The 18,846-nt window shown below is 35.9% G+C and overlaps 3 protein-coding genes across 3 annotated transcripts; 1 reads left to right on the top strand and 2 right to left on the bottom strand.

The window, feature by feature from the left end:
- The first annotated feature begins 1,863 nt into the window (after window positions 1-1,863).
- On the top strand, window positions 1,864-8,360 carry LOC121253622 (beta-galactosidase-like). Its single transcript, XM_041153612.1, has 19 exons — window positions 1,864-2,227; window positions 2,402-2,497; window positions 2,616-2,728; window positions 2,846-2,912; window positions 3,016-3,108; window positions 3,422-3,565; window positions 4,322-4,410; window positions 4,533-4,638; window positions 4,747-4,834; window positions 5,012-5,130; window positions 5,215-5,379; window positions 5,593-5,768; window positions 5,896-6,005; window positions 6,073-6,182; window positions 6,270-6,380; window positions 6,745-6,855; window positions 6,975-7,180; window positions 7,256-7,583; window positions 7,846-8,360. Exons 1-19 carry the CDS (start codon window positions 2,072-2,074, stop codon window positions 7,954-7,956), a joined length of 2,499 nt encoding a protein of 832 aa, XP_041009546.1. The 5' UTR covers window positions 1,864-2,071; the 3' UTR covers window positions 7,957-8,360.
- Window positions 8,361-16,720: 8,360 nt separating this feature from the next.
- On the bottom strand, window positions 16,721-17,548 carry LOC121253501. The gene has a single exon (XM_041153507.1). It carries the CDS (start codon window positions 17,546-17,548, stop codon window positions 16,721-16,723), a length of 828 nt encoding a protein of 275 aa, XP_041009441.1.
- A 539-nt stretch (window positions 17,549-18,087) lies between these two features.
- Window positions 18,088-18,846, bottom strand: LOC121253499. Its single transcript, XM_041153506.1, has one exon. The coding sequence runs from the start codon at window positions 18,844-18,846 to the stop codon at window positions 18,088-18,090; it is 759 nt and encodes a 252-aa protein (XP_041009440.1).

The following is an 18,846-nucleotide window of genomic DNA, read 5'->3' as shown; positions in this document are numbered from 1 at the left end:
AGGGGGTTTCGCGGGATTCAAATATTCTTTGTTCCGTTCAAACGAGCTCGCGGGACAGTGGAGGCACTGGGCACACGGAGGAGTGCCGCTCGGTGGCACTGATGAGAGAGACGGCGTCGCCGGGAGGTGATCGGTTGTGGAAGGAGACGTGGGTCGCGATTGAGCAGGGGTTTCGCGGCATCAATTCGAATGGCAGAAACGAATTTTCAAATACGGTCTTCAATCAAAACGCACGTTTTGATTTTTTTTTTTTTACAAAAAAAAAAAAAGAAATCCACGTACTGAGTGCACAGCTACAGTGGATTCCGTATAGTATAACTCTTTAGAATATAGATAATGATTTGACTGGTAATTTCTTAAATCGTTACATAAGTACTATTGGATCATGACATAGTCGATATTCGTATTATACGTGTCTCCAGCAACTCCATAGTTTATTTATCAGTTCATTTTTCTCTAATCATCTCCTCATGTGGATTGTCGTGGATTAAGAGATCCTAGCTAGCCTTATCACTTTTGATTGTAGATGATCTTGCAAATAATTAATAGCTAGCTTGTTTTTCAAGCTAATAATCTATGATTTGCACTAATTAAAGATGTTGTTTTATACTAGTTATAAGAGACATGATTCAGCTTTTTGGATCCGGATCCTTAATTAGTATCCCTCACGACGCACTTCCACTCAAAATTGTATGTTAAGTAACCAAGAAATTAAGTAAACATTTTGATTATTAATGATAAGTGTAGTTTAATTATTATACGTAAATAAAGGCAATTTTAGTGTTGAAAACTAACTTGTCAGCTCCCATCAGAAGGGTACTATTTTATGTGTAACCAGCAATTTAAGTTACGTGCATGTTCTCGATTTTTCACAAATTTTAATTCCTCATTTGTTTTCGTAGACAAGATAAAATAAGATGAATTAAGATTAAAGTTAAAAATTGAATAAAATATTATTATAATATATTTTTTTAATATTATTTTTATTTTGAGATTTAAAAAAATTGAATTGTTGATTTTATTTTGTATAAAAATTTAATAAAATTGTAATAATTAAATGAGATGAATTGAAATGACTTATGAAAATATGCGAAGTTACAACTAACTAGTTTTCTATTTCTGCTGAAAGAAGTTTTCAAAAAAAAAAAAAAAAACACAACCCGGGTAACAGGCCTAGTCAAATAGCACCGTTTATGGAATTTTTTAAACTTTGTAAATGAGGTTGTTTTGATATATATATAATATATATATTTATTTATTTATTATAAATGAAATATAATATATAATAAATATATTTATGTATATATGTATGCAGGCGGGAGTGTGTATTCTGACCCCGCCATATGCTGTGTTTTATTTAAAAAATCATCCATCTGCCCGCTTGATGCAGAGGCCAGGTGGCCCGGGTGCCCGTGCAGCACTCTGCAACTTAAAAGATTATTTTGGTGAAATCGATATTTGTAGTCGTAATTAGGTAATTATCGTATAATTATTTTAAAAAAAATTAAATAAATATAAAATTTATATAAAAAAATTTTAAACTTTTAACAGTATATTCTATTGTTTTTTAAAATAATTATGTGACTTTTATGTACTTTACGATTGTATTTAATATTATTTTTTGTATAATTCATAAAATAAAATAAAAAATAAACCAAAATTTAGTGATTAAAAACACGAATTAAAAGTTAACCGAACCCTCACATTTCCCGTCAAAAAACAAAATCTGTACAGTAAGCAAACCGCACGTGCTAAAATATTATTGCAGTGTGGCCCACTTCAACATTTCCCAAAGGAAAAGCGAGGAGTGACCCCATAAAGCAGTTGGGGGAGTTTCGAACTTTCGATTCACATACTTCCATGCACACTTGCCGGACTTTCCCCCACTTCTCAGTCTCAAAAGAACAGAAACAAAAAAAAGAGTACCCGTTACCAAGGCAAAAACAAAACAAAATCTGTTTTCCCTCTCCGCAGATATGAAGAATTAAACCGAGGAGATACAAAGACAAAAGGCCATTAATTTGAGTACCAGAGAGGGAGGGATAGGAACTTAAGAGTTTTCAAGTGGAACATGTTGAGACCTGACATTTGCAAGTTATTGACATTGTTTTCTTTGTTTTGTTCTGCTGCAGCTTCTGTGACTTATGATCACAGAGCTATTATGATTAATGGGCAGAGAAGGATTCTGATATCTGGGTCCATTCACTATCCAAGAAGCACTCCTGAGGTAGTAATATACAATGCCAATATGGTTCAAGGGTTTCTTTTGTCATCTGTTTCTGCTTTTTCATGTTTTTGACTGATGGGTGTCTGCTTTTCAAGTTTTTGTCGATTCTGAGCTCAAATCTTCATTCTTTTTTTTTTTTTATTTTTTTTTTGTGGGTGTTTTTGCTTGTTGCAGATGTGGCCTGATCTTATACAGAAGGCCAAAGAAGGCAATTTGGATGTTATACAGACATATGTGTTTTGGAATGGACACGAGCCTTCTCCAGGACAAGTAATGGAAATGCATTTTATTTTATTCTATTCTTTTTATATAAATATTGTGTTTTTTTTTTTTTTTTTCCCTGATTGAGAATATGCTCATTGCTTTTTATTTTTCTATCACTTTTCAGTATTATTTTGAGGATAGGTATGACTTAGTTAAGTTCATCAAGCTGGTAGAACAAGCAGGCCTATATATTCATCTCCGGATTGGCCCTTATGTTTGTGCTGAATGGAACTTTGGGTACTTATGTCGATAATTATGAACAAAAATTACTTAAAACCCAAAAAGTTTATTTATTTTTGTTCCCTTTTAACACCTTGTATTGATATGCTCCGTCTTGTTCTGCTTCTGATTCAGGGGATTTCCTGTTTGGCTGAAATATGTTCCGGGAATTGCTTTCAGAACAGATAATGGGCCATTCAAGGTGTCTAGACACTTAGGTTTTTACAGAATATAATTATTTTCTGTTATGTTTCGTAATACATGTTTTAAAATTATTAATTGTTTTCTAATTGAACACAATGAAGGCGGCAATGCAACAATTTACAGAAAAGATTGTGAGTATGATGAAGGCAGAAAAGTTATTTGAAACTCAGGGTGGTCCTATCATCCTGTCTCAGGTAAGAATATCAGCCAGCTCATTTAGTTCTGTTGAAACATTTCATCTCATCATTACAATTTTTTTAAATTTTTATACAAAATATAATAAATAATTCAACTTTTTTAAATATCAATTTAATTTTTTTAAATCTTAAAATAATAATAATATAAAAAAATAATATTTTAACGATATTTTTTTAATTTTCATATTTTATCTAAAACTATCTCCTAGATAATCCAAACCAGCCATTAGTCCTTGTCATGTTTTAAGATGTGGGTTTGATAAATTTTATAAAAGTAGTCTTTAACATTTATTTGATTGAATTTCGGCAGATTGAGAATGAATTTGGACCAGTAGAATGGGAAATCGGTGCCCCTGGTAAAGATTATACCAACTGGGCAGCACAAATGGCAGTACGTCTTGACACTGGTGTCCCGTGGGTTATGTGCAAGCAAGAGGATGCCCCTGACCCCGTTGTAAGTTATTCTGCCTGTTTTCCGAACCCTTTCTTTTCGGCTATATGTTTTTCCTCTAACTATCAGCATTCTAGATGTCTTACCTAAAAAATCGTCTCAAATTTTTATCTGATTTTAAAATCCTAGTGGGAGAGGATAAAAACATAACGTGATTCTTATAACATTTACACTTGTGTAGATTTTTCGGGCAACATTAATTTCAATAAATGTTATAGGGCTTATGATCACGGGATCACCCTTAAACAATAGCTATGGCTCAAATCGGATATTCTACAGCAGCGAGGGACTCCTATGGTCACATCCAGAGAGGGGTTGCTACACTGGTCGCCCCACCTCCCCTTACTGTTGAGAAAAAAAAATATTATAGGGCCTAGCTCATGTATTTATCTCTATCTCACTTGAGGTCTTCAAGTTCCGACAAGAATTTGAAAAAATTTTGATCCTCTATTATTTAGTGTCTTAATTGAGATTTTTGTTGGCTGTGCTGACCATTTCCTGTATAATAATACCTTGGGTCCTATCCATCTTTGTGTTTTTGTCTTTTCTTCCATTATTTAGGATTTGGGTTTTGGATTTTTTTCTTGACTTAATCAAAATTGCTTCATGTTTTACGCTGAAGAATCTGCTATAAAGATTTGTTCTTCTGGGGAGCCACGTATTTGGGTTTTTTTTTTTTCAGTAGTTGAACTTTCTATTATCAACTAATTAAGCTATGATTTTTTCTCAACAAATTTCTCTGTTTTTATCACGGGACAGATTGATACCTGCAATGGTTTCTACTGTGAAAATTTCAAGCCAAACAAGAAGTATAAGCCCAAAATGTGGACAGAAAACTGGACTGGTTGGTAAGCCACGTATAGGGAAAAACTGTTTTCATGTCTAGCTTCTGTAAACATCCGAAAAACTACAATTATATTAGATTTTCTTTCTGGAAACCGATTTTCCTCTTACATCTGTTGTGTCCCAGGTACACCGAGTTTGGTGGTCCAGTTCCCCATAGGCCAGCAGAAGACTTGGCATTTTCAGTAGCAAGGTTCATTCAGAACGGCGGTTCTTTTGTTAATTATTATATGGTGCGTGCCTAACCTTCCTTTTGTTTTTCATGTTAATCTAATTTACCTGGTGCATGATCTCGTTAATTAAATGTACCTCTTTTTGTTCCTTTTTAACCTTTTTCAAAGTACCATGGGGGAACTAACTTTGGCCGGACAGCTGGTGGTCCCTTTATTGCAACCAGCTACGATTATGATGCTCCAATTGACGAATTTGGTAAGGCATTTAGATTAGCTTATTTGAGTTGGTTGTGCTACATTTGTTTGCCTGCCTCATTTATTTTTCTCAGGGCAAAATCTTCTGTCTTGACTCTTATCGAATGCAAATTGTCTGGTATTTCCCCTAGGTACTTGTTATATCAAATTATCTCACCAAGTTGCTATTTTATTGCAGGACTTCCAAGGGAACCAAAATGGGGACATTTGAGAGATCTGCATAAAGCCATAAAGTTATGTGAATCTGCTCTAGTTTCTGGAGATCCGACCGTGACCGCACTAGGAAGTAATCAAGAGGTAAGGTTTTTCAACTAGTCCAATTAAAACCATGTATTAACTGTGCTGTTTTCAATATTTTCTCAACTCCAGTGTTATATTTAGGCTCATGTATTCGAGTCAAAGTCTGGTGCCTGTACTGCTTTTCTTGCCAATTATGACACAAAATCCTCTGCAAAGGTGTCCTTCGGAAGTGGACTATATGACCTGCCACCTTGGTCCATTAGCATTCTTCCCGACTGCAAAACTGTAGTTTTCAACACTGCAAAGGTATGAGAACACTCTTGGCTATGTAAATAAATTTCAATTCCGTCTCAGTAAAGGTGTGTTGCACATCTAAAGGGTTTGACATTTAACTTTCTTCCCAAAATTATCAAGTTCTCATTTACCTTCTGGGAATTACATTCTCCTAAAGAAGCTGTAATTGAAATTTCACAAGGATGAATTTTTCCTATCTGAGTATGAACTATAACTTCTTTGCAGCTTGGTGCTCAAAGCTTTCAGATGAAAATGATGCCCATAAATAGCACATTTTTATGGGAGTCATACAATGAAGAAACTGTCTCTGCTAATGATGACGGTTCAACTGCAATGAGCGGACTCTGGGAACAAATAAATGTCACAAGAGATGCTACAGATTATTTGTGGTACATGACAGAGTAAGTACTTCATAACCAATCACTCTCTTGTCCTCTTTGAATGTAAGTTGCAGCAAAAGAAACCTTCACAATCTTGTTGGAACCATTATATTCAACCCCAAATATATTTACATATTTTCTTGCTCAGTGTCAAGATAGATTCAGATGAAGGATTTCTAAAGAATGGACAATCTCCCATTCTCACAATATTTTCAGCAGGCCATGCTTTGCATGTTTTCATCAATGATCAACTATCAGGTAATTATGGTTCTTGCTGGATTAACTTTGATTTGATCAATTGACCAGCTTCTTATTCTCAATGCAGGAAATGTTTATGGGGGACTGGAGAATCCTAAATTAACTTTTAGCGACTCTGTGAAGCTGAGGGTTGGCATTAACCAGATTTCTTTACTAAGTGTTGCTGTGGGGCTTCCGGTAAGTTTTCTCATGTGGATTCATACTATCAATTGCAGAAAGATATGGTACATATGATCTCTGCATTGTTGTTTTGGTATTTATCAGAATGTTGGCCTGCATTTTGAGAAATGGAATGCTGGGGTTTTAGGCCCAGTCATGTTGAAGGGTCTCAATGAGGGCACAAGAGATTTGTCGAAGCAGAACTGGTCTTACAAGGTTCATTCTCTATATGATTTCTGTTCCTCTCTTTCCCTGCCAACATAATGAAAAATCTGTGTTGGTAGGTTACTTTCAAGCAAATATTTAAGTAGTATTTTAGTTAAAGAGCCTTATATCTTGACAAGCACCTTCGGTAGTGTTCAGAAATAATACAGCACACCATGCTGAAAGAGCATAATTCATAGAGGAAACTAAGCTTGTCTTTATCCATTAAGGATCTCCCAAGTTTAAACAGAAAACTAGGGCATTTTAGTCATACACAAAGGATTTTATGTGGGTTTTCTATTTTATGATGAGAACTTTGCAACTATGATACGATTCCCCAAACTTTAAATGACTTATTTTACACGTTCCTGAGCAGATTGGTCTAAAAGGTGAAACCTTAAGCCTGCATACTGTTAGTGGGAGTTCCTCCGTTGAATGGGTGGAAGGATCATTACTGGCTAGGCAACAACCCTTGACATGGTACAAGGTGAGAACAATTTCAGAACTCAATTAACACATTCAGTTTACGGTTAGCTATTTTTTTTTTTAAATTACGCTTGGGGGATTCATTAATGAAATTTGAAAATGATATTGTGATATCTCCAGACTTCTTTCAGAACACCAGAAGGCAATGATCCATTAGCTTTGGATATGAATAGCATGGGAAAAGGTCAAATATGGATAAATGGCCAGAGCATTGGACGCCATTGGCCTGGATATAAAGCACAAGGTGATTGTGCAGATTGTAGTTATGCTGGAACTTATGAGGATAAGAAATGCCGGACTAATTGTGGGGAGGCCTCTCAAAGATGGTGAAAAAAGTTATACATAATTAGTTTTGTTATGTTCTTACATTAAATAGTTTTTGACAAGGCTGCTATTTTCAGGTACCACGTTCCACGCTCATGGCTGAATCTGAGCAGGAATCTACTGGTTGTGTTTGAAGAATGGGGCGGTGATCCAAGTGGGATTTCTTTAGTAAAACGAATGATGGCATGTGTATGTGCTGATATTTCTGAAGGGCAGCCGACAATGAAGAACTGGGGCATGCTAACCTCCGGTGAACTCAATAGACCCAAAGCTCATTTATGGTGCCTACCTGGGCAGAAAATCCTTCAAATAAAGTTCGCTAGCTATGGACAACCACAAGGAACATGCGGGAACTTTAAGGAAGGAAGCTGTCACTCGGACAAGTCCTATGATGTGCCTCAAAGGGTATCTGAGCAATATTGACTATTATTATTTCTTTTTCCTTTCCAATATTAATGGAGATTTCCATGACTTTTCCTGATCAACTGTTTATGACAAGCCTTTTGGAACATTGCCACTCGTTGTGTCATTGTTCAGCCTCATGTTCTTTGTTAAATTGTTCCCTTACCCGATTCTAGATCCTTGATGTCTCCAAACAGATTCTGTATTGTTAGCAAACATATGTCATTATACTTCTTTTCCAACCAACGTGGATTGTCTCCTGCAGAATTGCATTGGAAAGCAATCTTGTTCGTTAAGTGTAGCTCCTGAAGTTTTTGGAGGAGATCCATGTCCAGGTAACATGAAGAAGCTTTCAGTTGAGGCCACCTGTGGCTAAATATAGCAGCTTCCATAACACATGGAATGCAAGATGAGCAAGGAGTATATCTGCAGTACATAAACATCTACACATCCAGGATTACCAAAGGCAATTAATTCGGCTTTGCAGAAGGGCAGAAGTGTGGAGCCATGCCACACTTCACCTGGCCAAAGCCAAATGTAGAGAATGAAGATTATCATTCTAAACAGTAAACATGCATCAAATATGCTTTATATGTATAGGCAAACTGTCATTTGTCAAAGAGCTTTATACATTATACATGGAGGTTTTACTGCAACTTGAGAACCTTTGAACACTACAGACAGGCAAATTTTCACTTGCTTGTTGATTGTAATGTAACGTTCTGGGTGAAAGCAGTTGCCTCCCGGAAAAAATCAATTGAAAGTCGGGCTGGTTTGGTTACAGAAAATTAAACTATCTCATCTTATTTCATATAATCATTACAATTTTTTTAAATTTCTATATAAAATATAATAAATAATTTAATTTTTTAAATTTTAAAATAAAAATAATATTAAAAAATTATATAATATTTTATTTAATTTTTAACAAAATTTTTTATCCCATCTTGTATCATTTTATCTCATTTCATCTACAGTGCGTAACCAATCGAAGCCTGACTATCCTTGAGATAATGGCCATGTATCAAAATTGTCTATTTCTCCAAATTCCATTAATTCATTCATGGAAATTATTGATGTGACACTTATTTGTCTATGTTATGACCAATTACGGATGGACGTGTTACATATAAACAATCAGCTTTTTAAAAGGTTAAAAATATGCCCAATCAACATCCATGCTAGCAAAATATATAAAAATAAAATAAAACTTAATGACTCAAAACAAACTAAAATTAAAATTATATATAAAAAAGCTAAAAGAATTAAAGAATTAAAACTTGAAAAACTGAAATAAAAATTAATAGACTATTTATAAAAAAAACTCGGACTAATTTAATATACAAACTAAAAATAGAAGAAAATTATAAAATCTCATATAAAACTAAAAATTTATGTTAGAAAAAATGAAAATCTAAAAAGACATTAAAAAGGATATAATAATATCTAAAACATTAAAATTAAAAAAAAAAGAAAAAAAAAAAAGGGAGAGAAATCAGGGCAACACAAGGTGGCCTTAGACAACAACCACCTCGGCCTCTGGAGAGGCCGAAATCAGGCCGGCCTCGTTGGCCTAGTCTTGCCGTTGCGGGTCACTATAATGAGTTCAATTTGAATACTTAAAGATTGAAATACATTAAGAAAAAATTAGCTCGTTTATTGAGATGAGATAAAATGATTTATAAATAATAGTGATATTATTTGAATTGAAATATTTTATAGAGTTTTGGAGAAGAAGAGAAAAAATTGAATAAAAATATTATAAAGTTAAAATATTGTTAAAATATAATTTTTTAATATAATTTTTATTTTAAGATTTGAAAAAGTTGAATTATTTTTGTGTTTTGTTTGAAAGTTTGAGAAATGTATAATGATTAGGTAATGATTAGATAAAAATGTTGAATATTTGAAATTAAAAATTGTGTATGTAATGTTTGGATATTGAGATAAGATGATATGAGGTTAGATGAGATGAAGTAGGATGAGACGAGAGACTTTTGCTATCCAAATCAGGTCATTTATCTATCCTTTTATTCACACTTGGTAAGCAGTAAATGGATACAAGTTTGGCTTCAATATATTAATTTGATCTTCAATCTTAATTTATATTTTTTTGAATCATGCTTTGCTCCCTCCTAATAAAAAAATCCTGATTTTTCCTTGTCCCCCTCCATATAGACTATTCAAAGGCTCATGCATTACTTGCAGTGGGAAGGTTCATATAGAAAATGGTGCAGATTTTAAATACATATAGCCTAATTTTTTAGCAAAATGGTGTGGGTGTAACTTGGATCTCATGTGAAACCTCATACCAAATTGATAGAAAATAAAATATAAAATAAAAGAAGATAGAGAAGGGAAAAATAAGAAAAGAGACTTTGAGGAAAAAAGTAAAAAAGACTTTGAGAGCTACTTCTTTGCTTTCCCTATTGTTACTTAATACAAGATATACATCCCTATTTATAGGAAAATTATATTGAGATAATATAAGATAAATATGTTAAATATTATGAAAATCAAATCAAGATAATATCAAATCAAAACAATTTGATAATTATGAAAATCAACTTAGGATAATATCAAATCATTCTTTGTTCAAGCAACAAATCCTCACCATGCAACTCACAGTGATGCATCGCACTCACCTACACACGTAGCTGCTGCAAATTCCTCACATGGTCTCACCATGCATGAGCACTCACTGTCACAATGTACCACACCTGCACTTGCTAGAGCAGCCTCAACAAATCACCCACTATAGCTCACGTACCATGCATGATCAGAGCTGTACAATTATGTTATTGTCAGAATATTCCTTCACAAATATTCCTTCACAAATCGTATATAAAAGAGAGGCAAGACCTCATGTAAATACTGAGAGAAAGAAATATACAATATAATTTGAACATAGTATCGGAGCAGTAACAAGGACTCGCTGTCCACCATGTCTGCTCAAACTTCTTCCTCTTCCTCCTCCCCCCTCCCCTTATCCAATATTTCCCCCCTTATTTCAGTCAAACTTGCTCTCGATAATTATCTTCTTTGGAAGGTTCAAGTTGTCCCTTATCTGCGAGGGCAATGCCTATACATGTATGTTGATGGCAGATGTCAACACCCCCCCCCCCCAAACGAAACTTCCAGATGACTGACCCAACCCTGAATGCGAAACTTGGGTTCAGCATGATCAATGGGTCATGTCTGCCCTCATTTCTTCTCTCTCACAACCTATTATTGCTCAAGTTGCTGGATGCTTTTCTGCTCGTGAGGTCTGGCTCTCTCTCGAATCCACCTATGCCTCGACATCTCAAGCTTGTCTAATCCAAACCCAACTCCAACTCGCTTCTTTGAAAAAGGGCACTGACTCTATCCAAGCTTATTATTAGCGGGCCAAGCTTCTTGTCGACACCATGGCTGCCGTTGGGCGACCTTTGCCTTCTACAGAGTTTATTCCATACTAGTTAGTTGGTCTTGGTCCCGATTTTGATACTTTGGTCTCGTCTGTTACATCATGTATGGACCCTATCCCTATTGAGGAGCTACTCAGTCACCTCCTTGCTTATGAGGCCCGGTTACAACACCATGCAACCACCACTTCTCTTTTCTAGTCACCAGAACCCACTTCACGTTTTTCTGCTCGTTCTCAATTGTGTTTTCATGGCCGCCATCCTGGCAATTGCAACCGTGGTAGTAGGACTCACAATACTCGAGGTCGTGGACCCTCTGAGTACTCAGGTAACCCTTTTTCTGTTTCCTCTCAATCTTTACCTGACCCTAGACCTATCTATCAAGTGTGCACCAGAATGGGTCACATTGCCCTTATGTGTATCTACCGATTTAACCAAGCATACATTGTGGTTGTCTCTCCTTTGGCTCATTTCACCTCCACCCAACCCTCCGATAGTGCTTGGTACCCTGATATAGCAGCCACCAATCACATCACCAGCTAGCTCGCTAATCTAAATTTGCATGCTCTTAAACATCACGGTGATGACCATTTTCAAGTTGGTGATGGCTCTCTAGTTCGCATTACTCACACTGGTTTCGCCACTTTTCTTTCTCCAATTTCTTTTAACTAAACTCTTATGTGTTCCATCATTTACAAAAAATCTTGTTTGTCTGCCAGTTCTGCCTTGACAACAATGCTTATTTTCAATTTTTCTCTGATGGTTTCTATGTTAAGGAGTGTAACATCGGGAAAACTCTGCTCCAAGGGACAACCTTTAATGGTCTTTACACATTTTCGACATCGGCTCCACAAGCTTACTCAAGCACACTATCTTCTGTCCCACTCTGGCACTCCAGACTTGCTCATCCTTCACTCAAGATTGTTCGCTCTATTCTTCTTCAACATGGACTTCCGTTTGAAAAATTTCCTTCAATTTAGTTCTATAATGCATGTGCTATGGCTAAACACCATCGTGCACCTGCTTTAACTAGGCTTACTAAATCTTTAGCTTCTTTTGATCTTGTATTTAGTGATCTCTGGGAACCTTCACCCCATATTTCCTTTGAAGGCTTTCGATAGTATATATCTTTTGTTGATGATCATTCACGCTACACATGGTTTTTCCCATAAAAAAACAAATCTCAAGCACTGTCAACTTTTGCAAAATTCAAAGCCTATGTTGAGTTGCAATTCAATTCTAAAATCAAGCAACTTCAAACTGATTGGGGAGGGGAGTTCAGGTCCTTTACTGAGCTTCTCTCCACCTCGGGTATTAAGCACCGAATCACTTGTCCCCATGCTCATACCCAAAACGACATAGTAGAGAGAGAACACAGACACATAGTTGATTATGGGTTAGCTTTTTTAGCTCATGCTTCAATTCCACTACAATTTTGGCCTTATGCTTTTCAATATGCTGTCAGAATCATTAATATGCTTCGATCTTCTTCACTGCAAAATCTATCTCCATTTTTTACTTTACACAAAACTGAACCAGACTTCAAAAGTCTTCGTGTATTTGGCTCAGCATGCTGGCCCTTAACAAGACCTTTTAACCCTCATAAATTTGACTACAAATCGGTCCAATGAGTGTACCTAGGTCTCAGCCAAGCCCACAAAGGCTCAATTTGTTATCACATTCCCACACGCTGTGTCTTCATCTCGAAAGATATTAAGTTCAATGAAGATGATTTTCCCTTTGCCCATCCACCTGAGCCTAACTCGGTTTCTAAGCCCACCTACGTCTCACTCCCTTATATTAATTCCCATTCCAGCCCACAATCCACTACCTCCTCTATCAATCCCTTCCTCAAGTCCCACTTCGTCTTCTTCCTCCAATCCTTCTCCTTTCCACTCAAGTCATCACTCTGTTCAACAGCCTGCACATCTAATATTGACACACTCGCAAACTAGATCGGCTCACCCTCGAAAATTTACTAATGGCACCATCCCCTAGCCACCACCTCATGCTCACTTATCTCACCTCTCCACCATCCCTGAAAACCCTTCTTGTTTTTCCATTGCTCAAAAAAATTCTAAATGGAGACATGCAATGTCAGCCGAGTACAATGCCTTCATAAAAAATCGGACCTAGACCCTTATACTTGCCATTGATGCACCTACATTATTTCATGCAAGTGGGCTTTTCACACTAAATACCTTGCAGATGGCACCATTGAGCGGGGGAAAGCTTGATTGGTGGCCAAGGGTTTTCTACAACAATTGGGACTTGACTACGATCAGACCTTTAGTCCAGCGGTGAAAGCTACTACAATTCGATTAGTCTTAGCTTTTGCGGTTACAAATGGATGGCCTATCAACCAGTATGATGTACAGAATGCATTTCTTCATGGACCACTCACTGAGACGGTTTTTATGGCCCAACCTCTAGGTTTTGCTCACCCTCAATATCCTACACATGTGTGCAAGCTTTAGAAATCTATCTATGGACTTAAACAGTCTCCACATGCATGGTACTCTCATTTAAGTCAAAAGTTAATTGATCTTGGATTTTCCATCTCAACAGCTGATGCTTCTTTGTTTGTTCGAATATTTGGATCAAACTCATTGTATGTGCTTGTGTATGTTGATGACCTACTTCTCACTAGTTCTACTATGAAACTTCATGCACTGCGCACAGACTTTCCCATCACAAACCTTGGTCCACGACACTTCTTTCTGGGAATTGAAGCAACACAAACTCAGGATGGCCTCTTGCTTACACAGAAGAAGTATAATGAAGATCTCCTCAAGCGCACCAACATGGCCTCATCCAAACCAGTACAAACTCCAATGACCACTTCTATCAAGCTAAGCCTTCATGATGGCAACCTTTTATAAGACCCATCTCTATACCGCAACACTGTGGGTTCCCTCCAATACCTCTCATTCACACGGCCTGACCTTGCATTTGCAGTAAGCAAGGTGCGCCAATACATGCATCACCTCGAATTCCTCATTGGCAAGCCGTAAAACGGATACTCAGATATCTTAGGAACATAGTAACCTTGGTCTGATATTTTCCAAATCCTCATCCATGGACATCAATGCATTCACTAATGTTGATTGGGCAGGCTGCCCCGATGATCGGTGGTCTACTAGTGTGTACCTCATCTACTCAGGCTCCAATCTAATTTCTTGATCTTCTAAGAAGCAACACACAATAGCAAGATCTTCAACCGAAGCTGAGTTCAAAGCAATTGCAAATGCCACAACGGAAATTATTTGGGTACAACACCTATGTAAAGACCTTGGCATAACACTCAACTTTGGCCCAACACTCCACTGTGACAACTTCGGTGCCATGTACCTCTCATCTAACCTAGTGTTTCACGCACAAACAAAACATGTGGAGATTGACTTTCACTTCGTGAGGAACAGAGTTATAAATAGATACCTCTCAGTTGCTTTCATTTTCGGAAAGGATCAATTGGCCGATGTTCTTACATAGCCTTTGTCAGTAGCAAGGTTTTAGTTGTTATGTTGAAGTCTACGCTTACGTTCACTGCAGCTTGACTTGAGGAGGCATGATCAAGCAACAAATCCTCACCATGCAAACCATGCAGCTCACAGTGATGCAGCACGCTCACCTACACACGTTGCTGCTGTAAATTCCTCACATGGTCTCACCATGCATGAGCACTCACTGTCACAGTGTACCACACCTGCACCTGCTAGAGCAGCCTCAATAAATCACCCACTATAGCTCACGTACCATGCATGATCATAGCTGTACAATTTTGTTATTGTTAGAATATTCCTTCACAAATATTCATTCACAAATCGTGTATAAAAGAGAGGCAAGATCTCATGTAAATACTGAGAGAAAGAAATATACAATATAATTTGAACATTCTTCAACATCCACCCTTAAACTCAAAGTAGCATTCATATTCATTAATTGATCGCCGATGAGATGACATTGTTGGTGATGAAGTGGCAGGTAACTGGAAATGAAAATGAAGACGTGGCCAACAATGGGCTATATATGGGTTTGGCCAACTATTGGACCAAAATAATAGGCCAAAATTGAATCTAAGGCTACAAAAATTGCTCACAACAGATCAAAACCCAATAAAAAAAAAAAGTCTCATAGCTAATAGAGATACTTCAAATGCATTGATTTGAGACAATACATAATTGAACGACAATGGAAATTTTGTGAGAGGTAATGCTAGCGGATTAAGCCTAGCGTTAGCCAAGAGCTTTGATACAATGATAGAAATTAAAACATAATATAAAAGAAGATGGAAACGGGAGAAAGTGGGAAAGAGACTTTGAGGGTTACATCTTTGCTTTCTCGATTGTTACTTAATACAAGACATACATATTTATTTATATGAAAATTACATTGAGATATTAAATATTATGAAAATAAAATTAAGATGATTTGATGATTATGAAAACTAAATTAAGATAATTTTTTTACTTCAACACAAATGGACTTGATTATAAGCCTATGAGCCATGTACTTATGCTTTATTTCCTTGATAGTTTATAAAACAATAATTTGAGTTGATTTGTGGATTTATTTTAAAGGAAAATTAGAACAAAATATATTGATAATATATCAAAGAAATTTTATTTCCACATCATCTTTATTATTTAACTTATTGTTTTATTAACGTCAATAAGTTCACCTTCAATTTTAGAAAAACTTTCACGTGACATTCCAAGTCTAATGGGCTAGTTTGGGAACATATATAACTCTCCTCAGGCTGGTTTCAGCTATTTTCAAATATTTTATTTCCAAACATCACTTAAACATAAAATATTTTTTAATTTTAAATCTTCAATTTTTTCATCTAATAATTACCTAATTATTACAACTTTCTTAAAGTTCCAAACAAAACTTAAACAAGTCATATATACAAATTTTAAATTTTAAAACAAAAATAATATTAAAAACTTATATTCAAATAATTTTTTTAATTTATAATATTTTTATTCAATTTTTTTCTCTCATTTCTCAAAACTCAATAAAATATCCTAGTTAGAATCATTTCACTACTATTTATAAACTATTTCACTAGTATTCGCATATATTTTGATATATTTTAAGCGTCCAAGCAATACCCAAATGTTTTTTTTAATCAGTTTTCGTGAGTCTATGTGGAAAATGATTTTTTTTTCTCAGTTTTATAAGAAGCAACGCACGGTAAGGGAAATAAAAGAAGGAAGGAAGGAAAGGGGGTTGTTGTTTTCAAGGTTTTTTTTTCTCGTTTTGATATTAAAAAAAAAAAAAATTCTCTTGTATATTAGTGAGCTTTGATGCATGGACTTTGGGTTTGAGTGATTTTTATTTTTACTATCTTTGGTACTTAATTAACTTTCTATTTGTGTTTCATTTTTATGGCCTCATTTATTGAACATAGATTTTTTCATTTATGTCGAGCTATTTTAATCTCAATTTCTCGTGCATTAATTATTGAAAGTTATATCGAAATATTCCTGAACAATTTATTTGGGAACAACACAAAACCAATTAAATTATGATTTGAATTAGAGAAAAGATGATTAGAGTGTCTCAAAGTGATGTGCATAAAGAATTAACTAGTTCTTTGATCAGCATGCACATCACTTTTACATGATCTTTTGCCTCAATATGAGCGTCACTATAAAGAGTGGATGAAGGATTTGTTTTTTTTTTTTTTTTTTTTGTTTTTTTTTTTGAAAATGAATCCTCTGTATTCATTCATTGAACTATAACCTCATTACTGGATTTCCCCTTACAGATGATACTCCTAATACAATTAGGAATCTCTTCAATCCAAACTATATCAGGATGTAAAAATAAAGCTTCATGAGCTAAAACATGAGCTGCCTCATTTGCTTCCCTATAAACAAAATTAACACTCCAGTTCTCTATAGCTTTTAGCAACTTTTTGGCATCTTCAACTACACTCCCATAAGAGGAAAAATCCTCTTCCCCTTTATTGACAGCATTCACTATGACTTGAACATCACCTTTGAATAAAACTCTATTGAAGTTGAGCTCTCTACACACTTCCATGGCTTTCCAAAGTGCAAGACATTCAGCTGTTGCAGAATCTGTCAAAATTTTTTTCTGTTCTCTTGCAACAACCAAAATCTCCTCTCCCTCATCTCTAATAACCACCCCGAGCCCCACCTTTCTATCTTTTATGGACACTGCTGCATCCCAATTTGCTTTAACAAAGGACTCTCTTGGTTTGCTCCACAGAACAGCCTCTCTTTCTACTCTTGGAGCTGGGGTTTGTCGTGCATTCTGTTGAACTAGTTGGAACACTCTTAATTCATCTCTAGCTGCTTTTATCACTTGGCTTGGGCTTTTAAAAACTCTCTCAAAGATGAACTCATTTCTTCTTAACCAGATGTTCCTCATAACCATGGCTATCTCCTCTAACACATCTTTGCTTACCTTCTCCACCAATATGTCCCATAATTCTAGTAAGTCAGTTTTATTTGATCTCCACTTCTGTATGACAGTGTTTGATTCTGACCAAACATCTGCTGCTGCTGGATAGAACCAAATTGCATGCATCACTGATTCATCATCATTTTTGCAAATTGGGCATTTTGAACTTTCTGTTATTTTCCTTAGAGACAGGTTATCTCTAGTTGCTAATAACTCCTTTGTAGCTCTTCACATAAAAAGTTTGACCTTCCTTGGAATATTCATTCCCCATATTTCCTGCCATCGAGTATCCCCTTCTCTGCCCTTTGAACTTTCCCCTTCATTGCTTCTTTCTTGTTCATTTCCATCTGGTATGCACTACTAACAGAAAATTGTCCCTTCTTGGTACCTCCCCAAATCATTTTATCTTCAGAATTTAGCTTGCTAATAGGGATACTACAGATCTACTCCACTTCGTCTTGATTGAATATTCTTTCTATCAACTGCACATTCCATTTTCCCTTAGAGATCAACTCACTGACTTTTGCTTCCTCATCTAGTATCGAGCAAGGAGATTGCACACAGTAAGATGAGGGTGTTTGAAGCCATTTTTGCCCCCATATCCTTATACTACTCCCATCCCCAACTCTCCACCTTAAACCTTCTTTTAACAGCTTCAAAGCACCTCATACACTCCTCCATATAAATGAAGGTCTATATTTCAACTTAGCTTCAAACAAAGTTACTGAACTAAAGTATTTTTCCTTAAAAATCTTGGTTGCCATACTCCCTGGATTCTGTAAGAACCTCCATCCTTGTTTGGCCAACAAAGCCACATTGAAGCTCTCAAGATCTCTGAAACCCAAGCCTTCCCTCCCTTTTGGTTTTCTAAGTATTTCCCAACTGCACCAGTGAATTCTGCTGCTGTTAGACTGGTTGCCCCACCAGAAATTTGCCATAAGTGAGTTTAATTCCTTACACAGGTTCTTTGGAAGTTTAAACACACTCATAGTATATGTTGGAATTGCTTGTAATACTGCCTTGATCAAAACCTCCTTGCCTGCTGAAGAAAGAAATGAGTTCTTCCAATTGCTAATCTTCTTCCACACCCTTTCTTTTATACCTCTAAATGTATTGTACTTGGATTTCCCTATTACTGGAGGCAAACCCAAATATTTTTCATAGCTACCTTTCATAACTGAGCCTCCTAAAACCAAGATCTTCCTTTTTTCTTCAGCCCTTGAGTTAGAGCTGAAAAAAACTGTTGTTTTCTCCTTGTTCAAAAACTGCCCAGATGCTTTTTCATACTTTAGTAATAATTCTTGGATTTTTATCCATTCATCAGCTAAGGCTCTTCCAAACAAAATGTAGTCATCTGCAAAAAGTAAATGGTTTACACGAGTTCCACTTCTTGCTACAGTTACTCCTCTTGTGTAACCCTTCAT

Source organism: Juglans microcarpa x Juglans regia, chromosome 2S (genome assembly GCF_004785595.1).
Source record: "Juglans microcarpa x Juglans regia isolate MS1-56 chromosome 2S, Jm3101_v1.0, whole genome shotgun sequence".
NCBI classification, from domain to species: Eukaryota; Viridiplantae; Streptophyta; class Magnoliopsida; order Fagales; family Juglandaceae; genus Juglans; species Juglans microcarpa x Juglans regia.
The sequence above is the reverse complement of the archived record's forward strand: the minus strand, read 5'-3'. Positions and strand labels throughout refer to the sequence as shown.